This window comes from Phocoena sinus, chromosome X (assembly GCF_008692025.1).
Source record: "Phocoena sinus isolate mPhoSin1 chromosome X, mPhoSin1.pri, whole genome shotgun sequence".
NCBI lineage: Eukaryota > Metazoa > Chordata > Mammalia > Artiodactyla > Phocoenidae > Phocoena > Phocoena sinus.
In genome coordinates, this window is record NC_045784.1 from 116841341 (window position 1) to 116853587 (window position 12247).

The 12247-nt window shown below is 49.2% G+C and overlaps 1 protein-coding gene across 2 annotated transcripts; it reads left to right on the forward strand.

Annotated features, from left to right (window-relative positions):
• The first annotated feature begins 665 nt into the window (after positions 1-665).
• Positions 666-11212, forward strand: ZIC3 (Zic family member 3). Of its 2 annotated transcripts, none has more exons than XM_032620335.1 (3): positions 666-1716; positions 2836-2999; positions 11063-11212. In XM_032620335.1, exons 1-3 carry the CDS (start codon positions 666-668, stop codon positions 11210-11212), a joined length of 1365 nt encoding a protein of 454 aa, XP_032476226.1. The 2 variants fall into 2 exon arrangements, with proteins under 2 accessions (XP_032476226.1, XP_032476225.1); XM_032620334.1 differs by lacking the exon at positions 11063-11212 and adding an exon at positions 3820-3999.
• Positions 11213-12247: the final 1035 nt, after the last annotated feature.

Consider the following 12247-nt stretch of genomic DNA (forward strand, 5'->3'; position numbering starts at 1 on the left):
CCGCTCCGCGCTGCCAATCAGTGTGGCGACGGCCAATAGGCTGCGGGGCCGGGGGTCAGGTGACCGCGGGCCAGCTGGCTCCCCATTGGCCCTCGCCGCGCGGCCTCCCGCTCGGTTTATGTGAGAGGAGTGAGTGAGTGACTTTATCAGTCCAAGGACATTACTCTGGAGGCGAAGAGGCTGGGTCTGGCGCGGCGAGCCGCGAGGACCGAGCCTGCCTCCTGCCCGCCGGCCGCGAGCTGGCTCTGCTTCTAAGCGCAGTCTAGCCGTAAGGCCCGTGCCGAGGGAGCCTCCTGGCCCCGCGGTTGTGCGCTCTCGGGGAGAGGAGGGGTGCCCCGGACAGGATTGGCAAACTCCGCCCTCCACTTATTATTTTGCTTATTTTTCTTTGTGCGCGCTTGTTAGTTTGTTAAACCAGATCTAGTCCCAGAGTCTTTTCTCCTCCCTTCTCCCCCCTCCAGGTCCTTCTACTTCCCCTCCTCCCTCCTATCCCTCTGCAGGAGACTTGCAGCGACGGAAAGTTGCAGCCCCTGGTACTGCCTTGGGGGTCTCCCGACAGTGTCCAACCGCCTCCACCCCTCTCCGACTGCGACACTTCGGAGATCTCCTTCGCCCGCACCCTCGCTCATTTCAGCCGGATCGCTGGTGACCAGAACGCCCCACCCATGACGATGCTCCTGGACGGAGGCCCGCAGTTCCCCGGGCTGGGAGTGGGCAGCTTCGGCGCGCCGCGCCACCACGAGATGCCCAACCGCGAGCCGGCGGGCATTGGGCTGAATCCCTTCGGGGACTCGCCCCACGCCGCCGCCGCCGCCGCTGCCTTCAAGCTGAGCCCCGCCGCGGCTCACGATCTGTCTTCCGGCCAGAGCTCGGCGTTCACGCCGCAGGGTTCGGGTTACGCCAACGCCCTGGGCCATCATCACCACCACCATCACCACCATCACCACGCCGGCCAGGTGCCCAGCTACGGCGGTGCCGCCTCCGCCGCCTTCAACTCCACTCGCGACTTTCTGTTCCGCCAGCGCGGCTCTGGGCTCGGCGAGGCGGCCTCGGGTGGCGGGCAGCACGGGCTCTTCGCCGGCTCGGCGAGCAGCCTGCACGCTCCGGCTGGCATTCCTGAGCCCCCTGGCTACCTGCTCTTCCCCGGGCTACACGAGCAGGGCGCCGGGCACCCGTCGCCCACCGGGCACGTGGACAACAACCAGGTCCACCTGGGGCTGCGCGGAGAGTTGTTCGGCCGCGCCGATCCGTACCGCCCGGTGGCCAGCCCGCGCACGGACCCCTACACGGCCGGCGCGCAGTTCCCTAACTACAGCCCCATGAACATGAACATGGGCGTGAACGTGGCGGCCCACCACGGGCCCGGCGCCTTCTTCCGTTACATGCGGCAGCCCATCAAGCAGGAGCTGTCGTGCAAGTGGATCGACGAGGCTCAGCTGAGCCGGCCCAAGAAGAGCTGCGACCGGACCTTCAGCACCATGCACGAGTTGGTGACACATGTCACCATGGAGCATGTGGGGGGACCGGAGCAGAACAACCACGTCTGCTACTGGGAGGAGTGCCCCCGCGAGGGCAAGTCCTTCAAGGCGAAGTACAAACTGGTCAATCACATTCGGGTGCACACGGGCGAGAAGCCCTTCCCTTGTCCCTTCCCAGGCTGCGGGAAGATCTTTGCCCGCTCCGAGAACCTCAAGATCCACAAGAGGACCCACACAGGTAAGGGGGAGGGCGGGAGGGCGGGCGCGGGGTCCGCCGCGGCACCGCGCCACGAAGCCGACTTTCAGCGCGAGGGAGCGAGGGGTGGCGGCGAGAGAGAGGGGCGGCGCCCCGCCGGGGCCGCTCGAGAAAGTAGCGCTGTCACTGTCCCTCCACCTCTCGCCTTCCCCGCCCCGCGGCGCTTTTGCCCAGTTCTAGCTTCCCGGGCAGACGGCTCTGCGGTCTCAGGAGCTAATTGGAACCTTCTCGCGCCCAGGAACAAACTGGCGCCGCCTCTTTTTGTCTCTTTCTGGGTTACTATGAAGGGACTCCGAACGTGTGGAGAGGAATTGCTTACAAGCGACTTAGTCTCGGCGCACAGTCGGGGGAGGCAACCATAGAAATGCTAATGAAAACTAACTTTCGGTTACTTCCGCTCTTTTTTACCATTGATTGGCACATCTCCTAATTAAATGATACTTTTGTCAAACTATTTTTATTTGGAGTTCCAGGTTCAATTCAGTCCTTCGGGAGGAAAGCTAAAGTAGAAAAGGCACCACAGTTTCGTGGCTTGTTCAGAGCATCTTGTAAAACTGTCCGGAGCCCCTGGATTTATATAGTTTTCCCTTTTCGAACGTTAAGTACGACGACCCAAGCTTTTTAATACTGGGCTTAGCAAAACCGCTGCATTTGAAAGAGGCAAATTAAAAGGTACAAAGGAGGAACTAAAAGGGATTGTCCCGTCCCCGGTCCATTGTCCCGCCCAGCCTTGGCTGCAACGCCGAGATATCGGCGGAACGGGGCTGCGCTTGGAGGCCCCGGGCCGGGTAGGGGGGTACCGCTACTCAGGGGCAACTTTGGAGGAGCCAGGGGCTTTCCATCCCGCGCGAGAACAAAGGGCCGGGCAGGTTCTGGGCCGGCCCTGCCCCACCCCCGCCCCCGACCACCACTCCCCACCCCAGCAGGCTCAACCCGCGCTCTCCATTTTTCACCAGGGAAAAGAGATGCTACAGCCGCCCCCAGTGGGCGCTCCCTCTCGGGAGGGAGGACCGCCGGACGCTCTGTCTCCCGCTGCTCGGCCCAAGGAAGCTCGCGGCCCCTGACCATATTTACCCCCCTTTGCGTTTCTGCCTTCTGCAGGTGAGAAACCTTTCAAATGTGAATTTGAAGGCTGTGACAGACGCTTTGCCAACAGCAGCGACCGCAAGAAGCACATGCATGTGCACACCTCGGACAAGCCCTATATCTGCAAAGTGTGCGACAAGTCCTACACGCACCCGAGCTCCCTGCGCAAGCACATGAAGGTAATTACCTCTTTATTAGCGGTCGGCGGTTTATAAACACTCGGCCCGACACCGGGTCGCGGAACGGAAGCGCCTGCGCTGCCAACCCTGTATCTTCCACGTTAAATCCGATTTGCTCCAGCGTTGACACCTTGAACCCATTTTGGGGACCCGGAGGGGGGCGGGGGAGAGCACAGTGGGGAGGAGGAGGGAGCGGAGGGAACAATCAGTTGTTTACTGGGAAGCTCTAACCGAGCTCGCCAGGGCTGGAGGTCTCAGTGGCCGCCTCTACCCGGCTCAGCCCGCGGTGGGAACCGCGAGTGCCCGCGCCGAACCCGGGGGCGGGTGGTTCATTCCCTCTTCGGCTTTCGGTAAAACAATAGGGCCGAGGAGCGCGGTGGGATTCCCACGCATTTGTCTGAGACCTCGCAGCGACCAGGGCACCCGTGCCACCTTTCTCTGTACCTGCTTTCCCAAGCCAAAGCGGGCTTGGCGAAACCTGGGCCCGGAGTATTTTGTAGGGCCCCAAAGACTACGTGCTTACCCCGCTCCATCCGCGGAGAAAGCATTTCTGAAGGGGCATGAGTAAATCAGAGTGCTTTATTCCTTTTCCATAATGCCAGTCTTAGGACTCAGACTGTTTTGTTGGTGAACATCTTGGGGTTTTCTAGACATCGGTAATGTGGAAATTAAAAACAAAACCCCCAAATCAGCAGCATTTCTCTTTTAAGTGGGTCACTGGGCGGTCTTGCTCTTACAGTGCTCTAATTCTGCTCTTGTTTTTGCTTGCACAATGCCAGTTGGAATTATATTCATTATAATATATACATGTTAATTTTAGGTTCATGAATCTCAAGGGTCAGATTCCTCCCCTGCTGCCAGTTCAGGCTATGAATCTTCCACTCCACCCGCTATAGCTTCTGCAAACAGTAAAGATACCACTAAAACCCCTTCTGCAGTTCAAACTAGCACCAGCCACAACCCTGGACTTCCTCCCAATTTTAACGAATGGTACGTCTGAGGACAAACACAAACACAAACCCTGTTAACCATAGAATGGACCAAATGCATTTTAAAAAGAAAACTGAGACCAATCAGATGGAAATGGAGTTTTAAGGCAAGAGGCCATACATAGGGCTACATCTTGTTAATTGCAATTGTCCAGGAAGGTTTTGGGGCAAGATCCCAAAGTAGCCATGCCCTTTTTTCTCAGGATTAGAAAATATGTTTTGGCATTTGAAGGATTAAAAAAAAAAATCTTCTCACTGCTTTTTCCTCCCTTTTCTCTTGCTCTCTGCTCACCCCATCCCTAAACGCCTTCAGTTCATTTTAACTCTTGTCCTGTTTCCTGAGAGGAAGTTATAGAAGGCTTATTGGTGGTGGTGGTGGTGATGTTAAAACTGATGGAAAAATCTTCGCCTTAGTGGTGATTGTTTAAACTCTCACAGTCTTAAACCGTGCCAAAGTCCTGTTATGTCTTGAACTTTTCCTCAAAGCATTACATTTGTGAATGTATTTTTGTCTAATGGGGTCGAAACTGTTGTTCAGTATTTTTTCAGGCTGAGGATGTGATGTTACTCTACACAGATTGTGACGTTTAGTATACAGTTGCCTTTTGTAATAACTTTTTTTTTGTAAATACATATCCATTGATGCCATATTTATCGTTTGTAATTTAATTATTGCTACAAGTGCCGGGAACTGAACAATATTTATGGAAAATGTTTTCTAACAAATTCTGTACAGCTTTTGATTATAACCGCTTTAGCATTAAATTTTATTGTTTTGAAAGAACACAAATTTACAATTTTTGAACCACTGACTCCTTTCTCTTGTTTTGTAACAGCCTCCTTCTACAAAGAGGAGACAAGAGCAAATGAAACTTGTTTGTTGGTATTTATAACTCACTCAGATCCCTTTTTTAATTGTTAAATTATTTTTCTATTGCAGTATAGATTCTTTACAGTGTCAGTTTCCATCTGGGAAGACCCTCCTTTCTTTATCTCTAGCTCAGATGGTTGTTTAACTGCGAGTTTAAATGTGTTTGTCCTGGATTTTCGGCATGCAAATCAAATATTACTGATCAATTCAGTTAGTGGCCATGACATCTCAATCTTGTACTTCAAAGACTGAGAAGCTGGATTTAATCATCCCTGCCCTACATATATAAACATAAGGTAACCTAATGAGTTTTATGTCCCTTAGTTTTTTTTTATTATCTTACATAAAAATGAACATTGCGGCAAGATGCATGTCTGTCTATTCTATTGAGAGATCACCCATATACCTATATATGTTTGTATCTATGACGTATCTAATCTGCCTATCAAATCTATCTATCTATATATTTTCAAAAGTAAGCATATGTCTGAAACAGTGGTGATGAGTAAGGCCAGTCGAGCCGTGCTTACTTATGATTAAAGTGCTTCTTAAAAGAACCATAGTCCATTTACAATTTTGGAAGGCAAAGGCTGGTTTGTTTTGCTGTATATAGTTCAATTCGTAATTATCACAATTATTCATAACATTTTTATAGCGGTGTAATAACTGCAGCGGTTCTGAAATATTATGGAAAGAAAAAACATTTGCAAAATGTGTATTTTTAAAGTTCATGGTTTGTAGGCAAAGATGTTAAGAGCATTGTTTCCATTAAAATCAATAACAATGAAAAATGGTTGTTTGCTTTGTGATAAAATATTAACAATCCATTTAATCTTCAGCGAAGCAACTCATTTGGACAAACAGTTCTCTTACAGTTATATGAAAAAGAAAGTGATTGCTATTTTGGGGGGGTGGAGTGGGTAGAGTACTGAGAGAGGTTTTTTGTTTTTTGTTTTTTTACTAATTTAGGGTGCTGTTTAATATTGAGAGCCCAATCTCTTCATGAATAACCAACTTGCAAATCAGCAAATAGAATGGTGGAGATAAGGAATTGTAAAGAATTTAGAAATGTAATGAATAGGCCAAGTACCTCCTTCTCTTGAAGGGGCAGTGCTCTAGGATTTTTGGTGGCAGTCAGTTTGGTATTATACATAATCATTTTGAATTCTAGAATTTTGTTTATTGTTCTTTTTGAAGAAATAAAGTCTTGGCACATCTATTTATAACTTTTTGTATTTGGTGCCTGATTTTCTTCCATGTTCAAATAAATCGACCTTAAATTGAAATGCTCAGAGAAGTTCTGATGATTAAACGAAACTTTGATTCCCTGGACACAGTTGAAGCAGTGCATTTTAAGTTATCTACTGATGTTTGTCAACAGTTAATTATTGACAGTTTCTAATTGCAAAATGCTTTGGATGCGATTTTTTGTTTGTGGAGAATGCGTTTTTTTTGCACTTTCCTCCACCAATAGACAAGGCAAGGGTCTGAATGCCATGAACGGATTGGGATGACTTCACAAGTGATGAGCAGGTAACCTGGTCAGTCTACCACTCGTAGCCCAGACATTCCAATCTTGACCTTGACATTGAGGGTGCTGGACCAAATTCCTATTTCAGGATTTTTCCTTCACTTCAAACCAGAGACCATTTTAAACGCTCAGCAAGTTTTCAGAAAGTGCATACTCATAAGATTGGCTCTAAATGTGTTCCAACTGAAGTCTAAATAATGTTTTTCTTCCGAAATATGCATCTAACTTCCACAGTTTACTGTTTTCTCTATGAATTCCCTCTCCACCCCCAATGTAACCTAACCTTAAATGGCAATAGAATGATGGGTTGGTTGAAAGATTATTTCAGAAACTTGCTTCCCCCACCCCTCCGCATTAAATATATTAAACAATTAAACATCTCCTTAGGACACAAAGAAGAGTTTGCTCTTTCTTTACTAGGCTTGAAATTACTCTACCATAAAAATTTACAGTAGAGCGTTGTGTCCTAAGAGGGGAAGATGCCAATGAACAATGATGATAACCTATATTAAGATAATGTAAAAGTTTTGCCCCTCTACATGATTTCCTCTAACCTGGGTGTAGCATCATATTTCTCAAATAGTCTATCCCTGTGCCCTTGTCACTTGTTGCAAAGAAAAGTTTACGTTAGTAGAAAACTTTTCACAGATTTTCTTCCTATAATCTGACTCTGGGAGTGCACATTGACATTCTTGAATTTTCAGTAAATACCTTAAAGAATACGCACCCCCCACCCCCCAACAAAAGAACCTTGTAGCCCTAAAGATAGATCAGCTGGAAACCATGAATGTCAGCTGGGTTCTTCGTAATCGACCTGTTATTTTACTTCTTGCACCTGGTAAGACCTTTGTGAAAAGTCCGTCTTTTCCAAAATGGGTGGTTTAGTTTAAGATTTACACGTTGGGTGGGGAAGGGGAAGGTGTCTATTTCCACGCAGACAGAAGTGTGGACTTCATCCACCTTGGAAGGTTAAAGATCCGGGTCCAGGCTAAGCAGGGCAGTCGGTCTTAGCTACTGCGGAGGTTGGAGAGTTAGCAGGGATCTCCTCCGTTCACAAAGCCTCCCAGGAAAGTTGTGTTCAGGACTTACTCGCCCCTCCCCCCCTCCTCGCTGCCTGCTGTCTCCTCGCCTCTTCGCCCCTGGCTCCTTCTCCTCCCCTTATAAAACCCCCCAAACAAACGAAAAAAGTCTAAGGGCCTCTTTCCACTTAAGTTTCTGAAAGAATCGCTACCGGCGTGCTCATCCCCTGAAGCGCGGGATCTCCGCCCGGCAGCTAGGCTGGTTTTCTCTCGGGCTGTCTGCCCCCTCGGGGCTCAAGTCTAGTCAGGCTTTGCCCCGGGACGAGGCCAGGCGTTGCGAAAGTCAGGGCTCCCGCTCGGGGTCCCTGTACACACACCAAGTTCTTGCAAGGCCCGTTCGAAGCTGGGGCCGGGAGGAGGGGACCTCATTTCCTACGGTCAATTCTCTCGCGGTCTCGGCCAGCTGACCCTTTGACCTCCACCTACAGGGCCCTTGGCGGCCGTAAGCCGGCGGTCGCCCGGGCTCCGAGGACGCTTCGCGCCCCGTCGCCTTCCCGGCCTCATTAGGCCGGCGGGGCTGTAAAGCAGGAATCAGCCGCTACCTAATCCGGACCTGGGGTCAATACGAGCCCAAACAATGGTGAGCTCCGATGGCCACAGCGCAGGGCTGGCCGCAAACTTTGCGTTCCATTCATTTTCTTAAGGCGGTGCGGTGGGGTGGGGGAGGGAGGGAGGTACTCGCACGCCCGAAGGCCGATACTAGCGCCCGGGGCTCTTAAGCGAGCGTTCTCGCGCTCGGCCCTCCCGGTCTCGTCGCCGCGCCAGGGTTTTGGAGGGGGTGGCAAGGCTCGGGGCCTGGTTGGCGGCCCGCGCGAGGGCCCAGGGGCGGCCCCCGCGCCAAGAACAGACTTTGAAGTGGGTTTTTAGCGCGCACGTGTGAGAGCCGCGCCGAGGCTGGAGCGGTGACCCGCTGGGAGGAAAGAGTAGGCTCCGGCCCGGGCCCCAACCCCTCCCCCGCTCCCCGTCGCTCCGGCCTTTTCAAGCCGCGGCCGGGAGCCCGCCGGCCTCCCCCACCCGCCCCCACGCCTGCTCCCGAGCCCGCGCCGCGCGCAGGCGCACAGCCGGCAGCCGTCGAGTCGGGTTTCGCTGCGAGGGGCGGCGGGGGAGAGTTGAAAGCGGCTTTGCAGCGCCGCGGCCTCGGCCGGGCCGGGCCGGGAGGGGGGCGGAGGGGAGGGCTGGGGCGAAGGGGGGCTGGTTTTGGGGGCGGCTCTCGGGTCAGGAACATGGCGGCCGGATGCGAACCCCCGCGGAGCGCAGCAAAGCGCTGACTGCGGGCTGCCGAACTGTTGTGTGGTTTCAACTCCCTTGTTATTCCTCGGCTAGGAGCGCCTCGCGGGAGAATGTAGGTCGTGGCGGCCGAGCGCAAAATTGTTTAAAAAAAAAAACAAAAAACGGAAGCGAAGAAGTTCTTCCAGGGCATACTGGGCGTGGGAAGTTGGCGAGTCTTCTGGGGGCTGGGGTTCCCGGCGTGGGGGGCGGCTTGGACCCGAAACCCACTCGAGGCCGCCACTCCCTCCAGTCCCGACTGAAATCGTTTCTCCCGGGCCCTCTGGGGTGGGGGATGCCATTTTGAGCTTCGTGACCGTGTCGGGATCCCCCAGCACCTTCGAGTCTCGAAATGCCAAGGAGTGGACACTGTTCTCTTCCAGGACAATGGCGGGGCTCGTGAGCGGAGCACGGAGGCACCGTTTCCAAACCAAATGCCCTGGATTAGCGACACGGATGTGCCATTGCGATTTCGAACCCTACACTTTCCTCAGGCCCCGTTTTCTGCATATCTCATTTAAACGCGGACCTATGAAAAACAGTACTGTGTACGCTTTTGTGTGTGCTGTAACAGCTGGTGGTCTAACGAAAAAAGAAAAAAAGGTCACAATTCCGAAAACTTTCATTCAGCTTTTGCTTAACTGCCTTAATACTGGCGTGTGAAAGAACCCCTGGTAGCTCTGGGATCTCGAGTCCGTGTTTTCTCTGCAGAAAATGTTGCAGATTCGCCTTCAGATGTCTTTCGTGAGGAAAAAACAATGTGGGGTTTTAAAAATGTAGTCATTGACCCCCGTCTCCTCTAGAAAAATAAGCGGCACGAATTCTTTCAGGTTGCGTCTTCGTGGAGGCCAGCAGCTAAACGAAAAGACAGCCTACTGGGGCTGCCCGCTGTCGAGTATTTGGGCTCCTGAAGGTGTGGGGCACCTCCCGTGGGCCACCTTGGGAAGGGCCCCAGGTGGGTGGGCAGGTCATTAGCAAAGCTGGCTCAGATTTGGGGGAAAACTACAAAACAGTGCCTTTATCTGCAGAGAACAATTGATGGGGTTGTCTTTCCTCCTTTTCAGTGCACAAAGAAGACGGCTTTGGAGCAAGAATTTGGAATATGCATTTAAGTTGTCGCGCTTTGCATTGGAAACCCGTGGGCAATTAAAATAAGCCTGCCTTGTAGTGTTTTCTGTCCTTTTCTTATGTGTGGTTTCTGCAAGTCAAAGGGGCTGGAGTCCCTTCTGCAGTTTGGAAACTTGTTTTGAAATTGCCCCCAAACAGATTTTTCCCCCTTTGGGTGAAGTTTCCTTACAGGGCTCAGCCACTTCACCCCACCCCCGGACTGGAATAGAGTGTTGACATCTTTGAGAGATCAAAGGAAGTAGATGGTGCTTGCTGTATACTTTATTTTTTCATGCTGTAGTTTGAACCCTGAGGTTTGAGCTTTTTCCTGGTTAAATCTCTTGGTACCAAAAGTGTGGCAAATGAAAAGTTCATTAACTTGAAAAATCTTTAGCCCATGGGTAGGCAGTTTGTCTCTGAGAACTGCAGCGCCCGGATTGTCTCTAAGGTTGACATTAAAATCAAGCTAAAGATGCACTGGTGAACGATCTCCCCTGGATACCTGTGGTGTGCTTTGGGTCATTTGATATGGTAAAACTGTGGTTGATTTTCATAGGAGTTATGTGAATGGAATTTCTGCAAAACTAGACAAGTGATAAATTGGTAGAACTCTTATATTTGTTTGAATGACAACTCCAAAGGGCACTGCTTTTCCCACTGAGGTTTGGTTTCTACCATAACTATTGAAATTTACAGCTTGAAAAACTAAGTTTGCAGGAAGCATTTAAAGGGGGGAGTGTTCAGAGCACTTGGACTGATAGTAACTTAACACAGGAGCAAAACTTTTTTGAATAAGATTCCTGTTGCCAAGAATCTGTTAAAACTAAAGAAAGTATATTTCTTTAAAAATCATCTAATAGAGCAAACAATTTTGTATATTTTTAATGTGATGACAGTTGAACCCATTTACTGATCTGATTGAATAGAGAAACGTGAGCTCTATAGTAACTATAAAAATAGCCTTCACCAGCTGGCAAGTTTTTAATGTTCTCTAATAAGATGTGTATGTTGTCTAATGTGTTTTATTAAAACACAACCTATGTAAAGACCATACCTCTAATACCTTTGAACATGAGGTATTAAAAAGAAAGGATTCCATCGTGTTTTATTATAAGCTAGCATTTAAAATGACATATCCAGTAATGTTTTATGAAAATTTTCTAAGAGTAAATGTAGCTTGTTTTGACCTATCTGCAGTTCACTTTTTGTTTTTTTGCCAGTGTTGTCCTGCTTGGTATCCGGGACAGTCTCTAATTCCTGATGAAGAACTTGATACTGACGTTGGTATGCAGCAGCCAGCCCTCCATAACACTACCTATCCTAAATGCAGGGTTCATGCCGAACCTACTGTGCAAGAAATGATTTACTGATGAGGTTTCAAAGAAAACCACATCAATTTGGATGTCTGTTACCTTGAAGTGATCATTTTAAGAGTAGTAGCTTCTTCCCTAGGTATAAAAAGACTATTTTCTTCTTTTGGTGTATTTCATTCTGTGTTGAGCAATCATTTGTGAAATGAAAAAGCAAAAAAGCACCCCCCCACACACACACACACACTCCCCCAGCCAATTTAGGATCATAAACGGGAAGATGGAGGTGAAGACTAGCCTAATCCATAACCCAGTGCGTATTATCTCATACATTGTGTTGACCTTGTTGAAAATCTCTTTCAAATATCTGCATTCCACATGTAGAACTAAAGTGTTTAAAACTAGAAATATGAATGCTTGTTTTGTTAATCTCCTATGTTTGTGTTCAAAAAGCGATATCTAGGATCTCTACAATTGTTGTTTGACTTAAATAAAACCATTTAAATTATTTTTTGTGATTATTTTATTACAGTGACAACTATAGCCCCTAAATAACCTTGATTAACCTGTTGAATTGGGACAATTTATATTCTATTCACATTTTTCATGATATACCTTGGCTTTCACTGAGCAATAAACTTGGGGGAAAAAAAACCCACTGAACAAACTCCAACCAACTGTTTTGAGCTCACAGTGTTTTCCCAGAGGGACTCAGGGCCAGGTGCTGGGGAGGTCAGGGGAAGAATTCAGAGTCAAGGATTGAATGGGATGATTAGAAGGAAGAACTGGAGGTAGGACTTTGGAGAAAAAAGAGCATTTGAACACCGCTATTTGGGTGAGAAAGAGAGGGAAAGACAAAGCCGAAAATAACCTTAAAGGAGAAAGGAGGGCCTCTGGAAAGGGGACATAGCAGCACAGCACATTACATGTACATTATTCAGAAGCTCCAGAGTGGTTCTTGGGGCAGACAACTTGGCAACCATTGATTAGAACACTTATAGAATCATGGAATATAGGTGTTATTAAAACACAAGTTGTCGTTAATTAACTGTAGTGCTAGAGAAGATGAAGACACTTCAGAGAAATTCTTCGAAC